This window comes from Argopecten irradians, chromosome 1 (genome assembly GCF_041381155.1).
Source record: "Argopecten irradians isolate NY chromosome 1, Ai_NY, whole genome shotgun sequence".
NCBI classification, from domain to species: Eukaryota; Metazoa; Mollusca; class Bivalvia; order Pectinida; family Pectinidae; genus Argopecten; species Argopecten irradians.
This window is the reverse complement of record NC_091134.1, coordinates 57021383-57036375: the sequence shown is the minus strand read 5'-3', so window position 1 is coordinate 57036375 and position 14993 is coordinate 57021383. Positions and strand designations below refer to the sequence as shown.

At 35.0% G+C, this 14993-nt stretch overlaps 1 protein-coding gene across 2 annotated transcripts in view; it reads right to left on the bottom strand.

Moving 5' to 3' along the window:
* LOC138334778 (inner centromere protein A-like) overlaps window positions 1–14993 on the bottom strand; it is a 35725-nt gene that overhangs the window by 18819 nt on the left and 1913 nt on the right. For both annotated transcript variants that reach the window (XM_069283501.1, XM_069283509.1), the window contains exons 2-12: window positions 11039–11228; window positions 10591–10695; window positions 8844–9708; window positions 8040–8090; window positions 6213–7132; window positions 5870–5960; window positions 5517–5565; window positions 3597–3636; window positions 2948–2984; window positions 2535–2660; window positions 1859–1968 (exon numbers count right to left, since the gene is read on the bottom strand). In XM_069283501.1, coding sequence (XP_069139602.1) covers window positions 1859–1968; window positions 2535–2660; window positions 2948–2984; window positions 3597–3636; window positions 5517–5565; window positions 5870–5960; window positions 6213–7132; window positions 8040–8090; window positions 8844–9708; window positions 10591–10695; window positions 11039–11228 — 2584 coding nt within the window. The remainder of the gene's footprint in view (window positions 1–1858; window positions 1969–2534; window positions 2661–2947; window positions 2985–3596; window positions 3637–5516; window positions 5566–5869; window positions 5961–6212; window positions 7133–8039; window positions 8091–8843; window positions 9709–10590; window positions 10696–11038; window positions 11229–14993) is intronic.

The following is a 14993-nucleotide window of genomic DNA, read 5'->3' as shown; positions in this document are numbered from 1 at the left end:
GGACTGCCAATGTTTTTGACATGTTCTGCAAGATATATTTCACAGTTTCAGTTACGGTGGCCAATAAAAGAAAACAAACACAGTGCAATTATATTACGTTATTTCTTCTTAATACAACACTTCTGTGTGCAAGTTGTCAAGCATTTATTGTGAATGTTTTGTAATGGAATTACCACCTTTATAACATTGAATTTGTGGTTCTCAGTACATTGTTTTCCCCAAAATTTGAATGCTCAAAATATACCGATAGTAGATTTTTTTCCAGCATTTTCAGCCCTAAGAAAAAATACATGTGCAAAGTACACTGGTGTGTAAGTAATACAAGTTTTTACGGTATTTGTAACAATTACGATTGTGTTTGGGACAGCTAATGTAGCCAGAGCGCCCGCGATTTACCTGTGGATTGGCGACAGTACTCGAGTCTATAAATAACTACCTTCACTCATTCAATTCATCGATACAAGTCAGCGGTAGAGCGATAGGGGTTTACACGCGCGTCGTTCTCAGTTGGGGTAGCACGGCTGTAAATACTGGTGACAAAGCTAAAAAATATACGCCTACAGCTGGAATAGCATCCCTTACTAACATCCAGGTATGTGCCAAAGCCTTGTTTTATTGGAATATATTTTGACAAGACACGATGGTCGGTCGTACATTTTACCCGATTTGGTTTCCCACACCTTGCGGTAAAGTTATAATTAGTCAGAAGCAGATGATATCTTTTCCGTACAACTTCCTATTGTCTTTAGAGCTACAACAGTAGCTCTTTCCATACATGCTTCACTGAGTAGCGCTGATTCAGAGTCTATACATGAGGTAATTAAAATGTTTTTGTGTAATCTTTTTACATTATGAAGCTTACAATGCTGATCATCTTCAGTACACGTTTCTGATCTTTTGGTAATCGCCGACAGACGTTTCCGACTGTTTAGCTCCACCCCTACATTGATGCGACAGCCAATGAGAGCCGCGCTTACACAGCTTATTGAATGTCGTTGGCAAACTGACTAGCTACCATGCAAACTGACTAGCTACAAATCAACGGAACCACCTACTAGACTGGCCGTCAAACGTACACTTATTGTAACAGCGCGGTAACCAAATCGCACCGGTAGAACTTGAGAAGAAGTTCAAAATGTGTTTTCAAGATGGCGGCTGTGGCGGCCATCTTGGATTTCGATCGACCCGAAAAATAACAACACTTTGTCAGGACCATGTCAGGATCATTTCATGCAAGTTTCAGCCAAATCGCACCGGTAGAACTTGAGAAGAAATTCAAAATGTGTTTTCAAAATGGCGGCTGTGGCGGCCATCTTGGATTTCGGATCGATCCGAAAAATAACAACACTTTGTCAGGACCATGTCAGGATCATTTCATGCATGTTTCAGCCAAAGCACACCGGTAGAACTTGAGAAGAAATTCAAAATGTATTTTCAATATGGCTGCTGTGGCGGCCATCTTGGATTTCGGATCGACTCGAAAAATAAGAACACTTTGTCGGGACCATGTCAGGATCATTTCATGCAAATTTCAGCCAAATCGCATTGGTAGAACTTGAGAAGAAGTTCACAATGTATTTTCAAGATGGCGGCTGTGGCGGCCATCTTGGATTTCGGATCGACCCGAAAAATAAGAACACTTTGTCGGGACCATGTCAGGATCATTTCATGATGACCTAAAAAGCATTGGACTTTGACAGCTGTCAATAAACAAGACTTCTAACCAAAGATATTTTAACAACAGGGTCATCAACGAATAGCTACAAATTTGACCCAAAAAGCATGTTAATTCTGGCAATCAATGCAAAAATGATTGATCCAGGAACAACATTTCTGCAATCAATCTAAGTAAACATACTTTCGCTGTTCTTCGATCCTCGTCTTCATTAAGAGTTCTCTTTGTTGAAGCCTCTGTTCATCTTTTTTCTGCTTTGTATTCAGCTCTTTTTTGCGTTGTTCTTGCTGTTCCTACATTCAAATCACAAATATATTAAAACACTTTTTATTAACATATTTTCACTATTCCTACATTCAAATATTTTTACTGTTCCAACATCCAAATATACTATTACTGTTCCTACATTGAAATAATATTACTGTTCCTACATTCAAATGTAAAAGTCAAATACTTTCAACATCTTGAGCAGAAAAACTAGATGTTTCTTCCTCAATCATATACCTAAATTTGTAATGTCTGTGTAAAGACATAATAAATACACCAGGTAAGGCTAACAATGTACGATATTTCCCCATATCCATGCTTTTGGTTTGTTTATTTTTACGTCCTATTAACAGCCAGGGTCATGTAAGGACGTGCCAGGTTTGTTGGTGGAGGAAAGCCGGAGTACCCGGAGAAAAACCACCGACCAACGGTCAGTACCTGGCAACTGCCCCACATGGGATTCGAACCCGCTTCCCAGAGGTGGAGGGCTTGTGGTAATATGTCGGGACATCTTAACCACTCGGCCACCGCGGCCCCATATATATCCATGCTGGGGTCAAAACTACATAAATACCATCCAAGTACTTTGTACCTTTAGGGAGAGTTTGGCTGGGGAATTTTTGTTCTGGAGGAATGACCTTACAATGCCTGTTGACAATGCAGAAGAAGGCAGAGCCTTTGACAAGTTGTTTACAAAAGATGTTGGCTTGGCAGCAGACTGAAAGAAAAGATAAATCAATGATTTCATGTTTAATATCTTTACACATTTTAATTATCCAAGACCAGTGAAAATGAAAAGGCCACTGTAATTAATTGTACACTTGTTTTTATATATTTATCAATGAATTATATTAGGCAGAAAAACATATTACTAATATGCAGCTTCATAGGTTCATTTTTCAAATTTGATTTAAATAGGTATTTCTTGGAAGATTTATGATTTGATTATCACTACAGGATCCTTTGCCTCTGAAGAGATACTCCATCATTTAATGATGTACATACCCCAGGTTTTTCTGCTGATCCAGAGTCACTGCTTTCACTGCAAATAAAAACAGCTTCATCAAGATACTTCCAAAATACATAGAATAAACAGTTTGATACAAGTTTCATGAAACTCTCTTCTTTTTTTACACGAACTAATGTTTCTTAAATAATAGTTTTTCTTGCATTTACAAGTATTTAAAAAAACAGATCGCAGTATTCTCCCCAGTATGTTTTCATTGCACTACGGTAATTATTTCATTGCAAACTGTGACAAATTAACTATTCTGCACCACAACTTTTAATGACAAAAAATTCCTCTTTCATTCTTTAATACTCCCTCGCCTTTTTTTTGTTTTGTTTTTTTTTTGCAATTTTATCAATAGTATTTAGACAGTGCACTATCTTAAAAGTGCACTGTCAGGCAATTAAGGTGCCCCAGCAAAGTACAAGTAATAAATAGTCTCAGATATAAACATACTCGTATAGCAGAAATTATTTAGAACAATAAATTTATAAGAGATCTTGTCACTTCTTGACAGTTAACAGGGGCCAGTTATCAGATTAAATTCTTGTCTGAAAGTGTGTTATGGATGCAATTTCCTTGCAATGGGACCGTTACACAGAAACTGGCTGGAGCAAACTCTGGATGGTATAATAAAGCTCTCACCTTGATTTTTGTGTAAATGTTTCTTTGCTGTTTGAAAAATCTGAAAATCAAAGAAAAAAGAAATAAAATGGTAATTCTTCTGGGATATTTGTGTCCTTATTATATTACTTGCAAACTGACACTACTGCATATACAGCATTGAAAATAGCAAAACACAATTTTAGTCTACACAAGGAATATGCTATACACCTGTAATTGCTTGTTATACCAATGTAACCTTTCAGAGATATGCGTGTGCAATAGTACCATTTACACAACAACACACCCTATTCACTATTGATGTTTATGATACAATCTATTTGGAAAACAATTCAATATTCTATCAATATAGCATGGGATTTAAAGCCATAAAGGTCTAGTCTCTGTTTCAAGCAATAGAAAGTGATTTGTTACATTGCAAGAGTAATAAATTTACCTGTTCATCTAACAAGACCTGTGTTTTTTATCTATTTAAATTTGAAACTAGAAATATGTCTGTTAGACATTCAGTGCTCGCTAAATACTTCCTAACCTTAATTTCCGCTATGAAATCATCCTCTGCAACAGGTGTACGTATACGTAGCACTTTATCCTTGGGATTATTGCAAGGAGATGGTTTACGCCCTTTGTGCATTGTAATAAATTCTGTCCTTTACTTCATCAGAACTTTAAATGTGAAATTACTTTGAAGTTCTTTGTTACATAAAAGTGTGTTTATTATAATTTTGATATTGATACGATAAACTTGTTTCGCTGTTCAAAATAGTTGTCCGCTAGAACACCGTCCAGTCTCTGTGCACGTGGTGACTTTCTGGTGTACATAAGATCTAGAGCTCAGACATTCAGACTGATATTTCATAATGTGTTTTTTATTCTGTTTCTCTAACGCAAAGCTGTGTAATTTTATAAATATTAATAAGAAGCAAGTGCGGTCTATTGCCACAGGGTTTATTAAGCGATAGTGCAACGTACACCTAGGACCTAGGATAATGTGAAATAAATTAAATATGTGGCCGTTACTATAAATTATCCGTTTCAACTTGAATTGCATTGTAATGTTCCGGAAGTTTCCAAAGTCGATCAGATGCTTAGAATATCGTGACCGATGCAAGAGTTTGTATGATACGCCGCTTGAAGTTTACACAGAATAAATGCGTTTAGCACGGAGTATAGTCATTATATTATCGCTGACAAGTATATCTTAATATATGTTTTTGAACTAAATCATGGCGAAATCTATTAAACGCTATTAGACACTGACTTCCGGTATCGCGTGCGCAGTTGGAATCTGCGCATAGCGGATGTACACAGACTCTACACACGACAAGGAAAATAATAGTACGAGTACACTCGCACTAAAAAAGCATATAGATGAAAACTCAGTTATCTCTTGCAAGAATTCAGGGGTAAGCACTTTTAGGATGGATGCGAGAGTGATCAATGACATAAATATGGATACACATGCATGAGAACACAAATGAACCGTGAATAACATCACAACAGATAATAATTATAATTGGCTTTAAAACTCTAATGTTCCTTAAAATGAACTTGACAATGGCAGCAATAACACTCGAATGAACTTGTATTTTGACTTGAATGTTGGATCCCCAAGAGATTGCCATTATATACAGACATTTTTTTATGATTGAAATACTTTTTTACTAAAACTACACAATGATGAATTTACTGATGCTTCAGTAATCTTCTGTGACTAACTGAGTAAACATATTTATGACCATTTTCACTGTAAAATTGGTCAATTGTCATCATTCATTCAAAGGACACCTCTTTTTAACAGACATTTTGTTTTAACACATTCAGTACTTCATGACTAATAGCCATGTACCAGTAGGGAAAATACAGAATGATAAACATCCCTCAGTCCTTTGAGAACTGTAAGCAATGGAATGATTTATAAATGTAAAAGAGTATTCTTACCAACACTACTGTTACATAGTCTTTCAAGTTGTTCAAAGGAATCCTCAATCTAGTAAAACCATAAATTATATTTTCATTAGCTATTTCGTATACAAATGCAAACTTATACATATATGAAAAGCATTTATATTTATATAAATGCAGACTGCAAAATCAAAGAGCAAATTTACTCCATCCCATTATTACAGGATAGGGACAAACTATTGACAAATACGAAAGCATCAATAAGGAAATAAAAAAAGTATAGAAAACAAGTTTCCTCATTTTGCTAATCATAAGATGGGACAGTAGATTTCATTCTATCACAAAAAGACTTGGTTGTAAAATCTAGGATCTTTTTGAATTTGTGTTACCTGTGATATGGAGTTTTCTGTACAGGATTTCTTAGAAATAGACTCATCAGCACTATTGTCCTCATCCAGTTGTCGCTTCCTCGTCTTTGTCCTAATACAAGTACAAATTCAGCAAGTAAAGTAATCAATTTTAACCTGCTAAAAAATATTATCAGAAATCTTGGGAAATTTGTCACTCTCTTCATTGAAAGAAAGAAACAACAACTTATAATTAACCAAATAAAATAGATACTGCTAAATAGCCTTAGTTCAGTTGTACAACAACGAAAACAATCTTAATAGTTTCAATACAACTCATTACTTTGTGTTATGTGGAAATGACATCAAAGGTTTTAGAATATACCTAGTTGATCGCATTGGAGGTGCTTCAGGCATCAGGAATGGATCATCGGTCTCATCACTACTCACAGATGCAGGAGCAGCTCTGGGTTTACGTGCCTTCGAACGTGTACTTTGACGAACCTGACCCTCTCCATCAACCTCCATGACATCATCAACAGATGACACAGATGAAGCTGCAGTGTTTTTTCTCTGCTTAGTCCGTGAGCTGGTTCTGACTGGTGGCTCTAAGGAGCTCTCACCTAAATCTGATGTTGATGCTGTTGACGCTGTTTGTTTTCGTTGTTTAGTACGCGTACTCTGTCGAACTGGTACAGCTTCTTCATCCCCCATCCTCTCATCGTCAGCATCACTATCATCCACTGAACTTGTAACAGTTTTTGGTTTACGAATCTTTGACCGTGTGGTCCTCACAATATCAGCATCCTTTCCGAGACCAGAATCTCTGTCTAATTTGGGATCATCATTGGAAGACACTGATGACGTTGCAGTGTTCTTTCGCTGCTTTGTTGGTGTACTAGCACAAACTGGCTTCACACTTAAGTCTTGTGTATTATCTTGTGTCTGTAAATTATCTGCCTTCATGAGAGATTCATTATTCACTTCCATACAAATTTCTTGAGCAGTGAATGTTGATCTGTCTCTCTTGGCATCACCAGAGTTGTCATTTTTCTCACAAACATCACTTTCTTGGACATTAATTTTTTCATCCTCAATATCAGATATAAGATCAATATCTGAATCTTCAACATAAACAACTTGGAGGTTCTTTACCACCAGCTCATCAAACGATTCATCTACAGTGACTGGTGTATTGAGCACTTTGTCTGACTGGGAATCAGCTCTGACGTCTCCTTTAGTCACAGACTCCTTTAGTTCCTCTGATGTCTGTTGGCTGGAAACAGCTTGGGGTTCAACTTGAAGCTTCAAAACAACAGAAAAGGCAATTTATCCCATAACTAGCTCATTCAGCCATGTCATAAATACCAATATGAAGTCATGATTGTCTCAGTACATAAGTGGAAATGTTGCCCAATTCTGATTTTACTATTCTTATACATAAACCAAGGCCAATTTCACCATTTAACAAACGGCGCCCCTGGCAGCTGGATTGTGAATTTCATATCTTCAGGGGAAATTGACCTCACTACATTTTCTCATTTAAATGAAATCTGACATTTTTTTACTATATTGTAAATTTAATTCTATATAATTATATTCATTTATTTTTTTTTCTGGTGTAAGCAGCTTTCCTTTTCATGAAAATATCGCTTTCACCTTTAAAAAAAAATGCAATTGAATAAATTAGTAATTTGCTAACTTAGATAACCGTTTTAGACACGATAGTATCATGACTGAAATAAATTATTTATCCATATCCGAGAAAATTGTCGTTATATTATTCAATATTCAGACTTCAGTTTCATTTTGAACGCTGACAACTGTTCAATAAAATCACTTCTATGGGTGGGTCTATCTGAAGCACTTTGTAAAATAAAATGCAAAATTTGTGTTTTATAATGTTGCCGTCAGTCATATGCATCCTGACTACAAAATATCTGTTGAGAAAAAGGTTAATTTTTTTTAAACAATATTTATGTGTTGTTCATCCAATAATCAAAAAAAATTCTTGTGGTTATAATATAATAATACAGTCATGTCATGATCAGGTTACAGACATGTTTATGTAAATTAAAGTATTTAATTATTTTGATCTAGCAAAATACTACAACATAAAAAAGCATTAAAAAGTTAGCTATTATCTGAGGAATTCTTTGCCTTTCATGAAAAAACACAATCAAAATTTACATTTTAAAAGGAAAGTTCTTACCCCCTTCTTTTTCAACTTCAGTTTTGAATGTATAGCTTTTCCTTCTGTGGTCTGTAAAATAAAATATTGTCTTATTTATTCAACATTCTGGGCCCAGTTTCATGAACACTCCTTAAATCTAAGGAATTCCTTGACTTTAAATTCTCCATAGAAAAGCATTACAGATTTTAAGGAGGCTCCTAAGATTTTTCCTTAGCTTCTGTAATGCTTTCCTATGGGTAATTTTAAGTTAAGGGATTCCTTAAATTAAGGAATGTGATTTTTTCTTTATTAGTCTTTATTTTAACTGATGTTCTAAAGAATGTCCAAAACTTAAGTCTTTTTGTAGGTTTTACAAACGGAACCTCCTGCTAATTCTACAGTGAGGAGCATAATGTTGGTTACAAATATTATTTGTCCACAGAGCATATATGGAAGCCAAGGTCTCCACAACTATACAACCAAGACTTTTACATTAGCAGAATACATTTCTACACACATTAGCAGAAGTTAAATGTGTTAATTAATATTCATTTTCAATTGAACATAATTAATTTGAATGTGATTTTCCTATCATTATTGGGGCCACGGTGGCCAAGTGGTTAAGATGTCTCGACATATTACCACAAGCCCTCCATATCTGGGTTGCAAGTTCGAATCCCATGTGGGGTAGTTGTCAGGTACTGACCACTGGTCGGTGTTTTTTCTCTGAGTACTCTGGTTTTCCTCCATCAACAAACCTAGCACATCCTTACATTACCTTGGCTGTTAATAGGATGTTAAACCAATAAAACCAATAAACCAATCATATCATTAGAAACTTACAGGTGTACTTGGTAGACATGCATCGGTACTTGGAGAATCTTGATTAACTGATACATTTGATGCTAATGCAGAAAACTGCAAATGATTCCTCATTTTGGTCATTTCAAGCTTTGTCTGTGATGTTAACATTTTCAGCGACTTCCTCAAGCTTGCCCTGGATGAACGTCGCGACCTTCTGCTGCTAGATGACCTTGATAAACGGTTTTGCTGTCCTCCAGATTCATTTTGAGCTGAAGGTGTTAAAGAATTGTTGAGAGTTTCTACAATGTTTGAAGTTTGATGACTAACATGCATTGGTGTACATGTTTCTACATGTCCCTCTGGCCTTTTGATAGTATCAGGCGTAGCTGAAGATTGATCGTCTTGTTCTGGTGTTTCTGGCACTGGTTTTGTAGTCTCACATGAATCAGGTATGCTTGTATGGTGAAGCCGTTTTAGTGTGACAGGAGTTGTGTTACTGCTGTGATTTCGTGGTGTTGTATTACAGCTATTGTTACGTAGCGTTGAAGGGCTACTCTCCTCAATCAAGTCCTCAAACACATTAACCTTATTTTTTACATGACCAGGTCCTGCTTTTTTCACACATAGACCAGTGTTTTTGTGTAGTGGTGACTTTTCAGTAGGCAATGTGACCACATTTAATCTGTCATTTTCTGGTGGGCAAACACTCAACATATTAGAGTTCTCATTCTTTACAACTTTTATAAGAGCCATCTGAGGGCCATCTCCTGAAATCTTTTTTTTCTTGGCTTTAGTGTTATTAGATGAGTTAGACACAGTTCTGGATGCTGCCCGTCTTGGCCTTCCCCGCCTGTTGGTTTGTTCCTCTTCAACATCTGCATCTATTTCCTCATTTTCTTGTGAACTAAAATTAAAATTTTAATAGATATAAATTGCACAACTTATAATTTCATTTCATAGATTCATAATAATTTACATAGCGGTTAAATTGTAAATTATTGTGGCAGTTCTTATCCGCAGGACATCCAGTAGGATAAAGATCTCAAGAGTCTTGGCTCTAACATCCTGCGTTCAAATAAAAATTCTGGGAGTCAAAATTTTAAACTTGAGTGTCAATATTTCAATATTAATATAAGCTACTTACAAATAACATTAAATTATGTTTTAAAAAGTAAATATGACTTGAAAATGATTTTTTATAAATTAAATCAATAAGCGAAGGAAAAGAAGAACAGTTGTCATCAGGATTGGTTCATCAAACTTTTCATAAGTTACTGAAAACCATTTCAGTTCTCATTGACATTATAGATGTTATGCAGCATAAGTCTCATTGAGCATAAGAGAATGCCTATTCAAGTTATTGTAATGACAAAAGTATAACATTTTCATTATTACAAAGGGCTATAACTATGAAAATTACTCTCTGATGATTTTGATTTTCAAACTTGTTTGTATTCTTATTCATACTAGGCTGTAATCAGAGTTTTATAAGGCTTAGTATATATTGACTTTAGTTATTGTGTTCACATGGTCCAATATAAGTTCTATAAATTACGTCCACCATGGACAATGTATAAAAGACAAACACAATTTCTTAAATAGGAACCGTTTCATAGAAATGGTGAAAATATGTTTCAATAGGCGAGAGAAAAAAATCCCTACTATACATTTAGGCAGCAGTTTTCACATGGTACTGTGTGAAACTTTACTAGCTCTTTCTCTTTTTTTTTTTAAAGATTCATATTTTCTCAATTAAAAAAAAAATCTTTTATAATGAAATTGGTACCATTTATGTTTTGAGGGTAGTTCAAATACGTCACTGTCATTTTTTCTAGTTTTTTTCCTGCTTCTCTTTGCTGAAGGTGTCTTTGGTAACAATCTGATGTCAGGCCTGTAAATAAGATATACACAACATTTTATTGATAACCCTAATTACAGTAATACTGAATGCCTAAAAGCATCATTAAAAGTATGGGCTTTGCTTTTGACATTCTTCAGATAAGACCAGAAGGGATGGTCTACCTTCAGCTTAAATCATGCAAAGAGTAATGTAGGTCATGTTTCCGAGGCAATTATAAATTTACGATCATTGAAATGATATATACTGAGAACTGAATAGAAATTAAGATTGAAAGGCAGCAGTTATCTATATCATAAATAATGGACAACAACTGATCATGAATATGAAATCTTGACCCCTTACCAGCATTATTTATTGTAGAGTACAATCATACCTTTCAAATTCTGTTTTGCAATTGGTCAAAATTTCCTCAAGCCATTCATGAAACTCTGCTTGCTCCTCCTCAGTTTTTTTCATATTTTCATTGATGAACCAGAAACTTTCCAACCCAATGGTATGGCGATATGTTGTGTGTCCTTTGTTCATCCTGAATTTGTTTATCTGACAGGATGTCACCAAAAACCCTACAAATTAAAAATATGCATGTCATTAATTATAAACATATGTCAGAAAATGGGAGATATTTATAATTACAATTTAAGTATCCCAGTAATTTATGTACCAACCACACGACAAAGGTTGTGCATGACAATTAAATAGAATCTTATATGGGCCTGTCAAGTGGACTGGTATGTCAAAATAAGTCAAACATGTGTCTGTCAAATGCAAGTGAACATGGGACAGTGAAAGATTTTGGCTAGTTAATTTATATAATCTAAGGCTTGCTGAGAGGGTTGACTGCCAAAATCATCTGTCAGTTCATACCTGTCCAGTGTCCACTTCACAGATCTAGACAATAAATAAAAATATATTTGATTATTCTTCTTCCATACTTAGCAGAAAAATTATAAAATTTCAGTTGCTCTTCAGCTTTTTCATCATGCCATTATCACATGAACGTTGATATGTGTCAAAATTGATGTGGTCATCGACAATGCATACCACTGTTAACGTTACGCCACATATATCAAGCATGGGATTCCCGGATATCTGTGAAGTATGAGGGACTATTATTTTTATTGGTGATGGAATGACACTTAAAGTGAATAATCGGGCAAAGAAAACCAGTCCAAAAAGCGTTCATTGACCTTCCAAAAGTCCTCGTATATCCAAACGACGGTCAAGTTCTGCTTACATTGCCCAGTTCTGACCATTGAAATAATGGAAAAGTTCTAAAAACAACTATTTGAAAGCGAGGCTCCGTGGAAATGTAACCACGGACATAGCTAGCCGGGAGGACGTTTTAGGATTCCTACAATTAAAATTAATTTCTTCGCATGCAGAAAGACGTTAACGAGAGATTTTATTTTTCTATTTTGTAAGAAATTATACTGGATACATTCACACCATTTTTACCAACTTTAGCCTTCCTTGCCCGACTATTCACTTTAAAGATATGATATCCTGTCGTGTGCTAACATCGTTTCAATGGAAAGATAAAGAGTTCCATTCCATCATCACTCAACATACTAGTAGTGGTACATGCACCATACAAACATTATGGGGTTATACTTATCCTGTGGTACATACATATATATTTGTCCCATTTAACATAATGTACACATTGAACGTTTGTAAATTAGGCTAAAACTCCCAACCAAGAAGTACATGTATAATGCATTGCTAGGCCTGAGGAGACTCAAGATAAACAATTTCAACTAGGTCTAACAAGACAAGAGGACATTCATTTCAAAACTTTCAAGAAAGGAAGTGAGACAGCATGATCAGACATGTTAACCTTTGGTGACCAAAAAGAGGTAGATTTTTTAGTCAAAAGTGGTAGCATTGCACAGGGTATTTTTTCGCATGCGTCCAAGATATCTAGATATCAATAATATACAAAATAATTACAAAATCATATTTTTTTAACAAATTTTGTTTTAACTTTGATTATCACCATAGGCCTTGGTGGCTCATTTTACTTTGTTTTAATGTTAATTAAGGCTTACCAGTGTTCTCCCCAGGATTTTTTCACTGCGCTATGGTAATTTTTTCCCGTTGCAAACTGCGCGGCGCAGCGCGAATAATCTTTTTTGTGCCACAATTAATTATAATGACCTAGTGTTATAATTAAAATAAAAATAACAGAAAATAATAACATTTTGATCTCACTGTCACATTTACTGAATCCAGATTAATTGCATTTAAAAATTATTAGAATTATTTAAATTTTTAAATTAAAATTATTTTAATGTGTTTCACAATTCTAGATTATTATGGGATTATGCACCAATCACTGTTTGTGTATTTAAAATATTTAAAACAGACTGTAGTTACTGTATGGTACTGTAAATGTAACTTTTGAAAGAGATAAAAAAATTATTGTTAAAATTTAAGTCTTTTATAACACATATCTGTTAGGGCTGCCGCGATACGGCAGAAGCGTACCACGATATATTGTGATACACAACAAATGTATTGTGATATATATTGCAATATTTTGACCTTAACATATGTGGTGTTTATTTTGTATATATTCCATAATAAAAACACCCTTTACATTATACAAACATACAGTGCTATGTTATGTAGTTTTACATCGATTTCAACCATGTTGTTGAGTAACAAAAATGTTCAAATGTGAGGTTTTTGTAAAAATTACGAGTCTGTGAAAAAGCTAGGCTACAGACGATCGTAACCTAATAATACAATATCTAAACATGATAGTGTCTGCAAATATTTACACTTTTGAACCTAAATAATGAACAAATTTACGTACAATTGTCCTGGCAAAATACGCTTACGATCGTGATTAAACTTCAAAGGGCTGATCGGCTTGCAGTGTTGTTTTGACACGTGTAGGAATTCGAAAATGGCGGCGGACGATGAAGCCTGAAATAGCTGGCAAAATCCCTGCAGCCAATGTATTCACCGGACCTTAAATGTGTTAAGAGAATTATATATTCCGGTATTGTTGATTGATGGAGCGAATCAACTTTATAATATTTCAGAAACTAGCCTAATGTCATATTGTTTATAATCAACGTCATGCAAATGTTTGAATCATTTGAACATTATACACGTTAGTTACAAACGTTTGACCGACATCGGAATCGAATGAAAACGAAAGGGATACCCACATGGCTTCATATTATCGGAAAGGAAAACAAATACAACTTGCTGGTTTTGTTTTAATGACAGGACGTTTTAATTATATCAAATTAATGAAATTATGATACTAAGAAAATATATCGTAAAAAACCGGTACAAGTAAAGTGTATCGCGGTACAATATTTTTTGGTGGTGTATTGCAATACCCCAATATACCGGTTAACCACGGCAGCCCTAATATCTGAACACTTGTATGACATGTTTATTATCATCGAATTATGCTTAAAATTTACAAATTTTGGAAATTTTTTCAAATCCGGATTTCTTATACCCAGCTGGCTCTATTATTACAATTACCTAACACCAAAATGGCGGCCATTTCGGTTGCAAAGTTTGTGGTATCTTTCAGCAGTATATTACATTAAAAACATGAGTACATCATTTACAATTGCAGGCAGTGTTTTTTTTTGGGATGATGCTCACTAGCTATAATCAAAACATCTGTTGAAAAGGTGTCAGTTTGTTTCCTAAACTGCCGATGTGCTGCACTTCAGTTACGTCGCCGTAGCTCACATGATTGAAAGTGATTTGATCAGTTATTTCTCCTCTCTCTAGCTGACCTATATCCCCAGACTGCTAAATAGAACAAGTGAGGTCTTGGTTAGGGACTAGTCACACCTCTTTTGTTTACTTATCAATGCAATTTAACAGTACAATCTGGCAGGACACCCCTGCGGATCACAAGTAATCAACACGGTCACGGTCGTAAAAATGGACCCAATCCCATGGCATAGCAGCATGACAGACACCGTAAATTTATAAGAATACTACTTGTTAGGTAGCAGGAGGGATTTATTATGAGGTTTATATTCAGTAGACCTACTTAGAGAAAATGGGGGTCTGATTTATTGATGTGCAACGGGAGGCCGAAAGTGCGCTACGGAAGAAATTCCTGTGCAACGGCTAAAAATTTCCACGTAACGGGACCGTTATGCGGAAAGGGCCAGGGGAGAACACTGCTTACATTACATTTAGAAGATGAAAAATGCTAATTGATATATTGTATACTTTTATTTCAATGCTATTTATCACCTTTTTTAAATATACATTTTGTCTACTTACTTTTTTTTCACTTTTTTTTTTATTCATAGGCCTACTGGACTCATTTTCTTTTGATT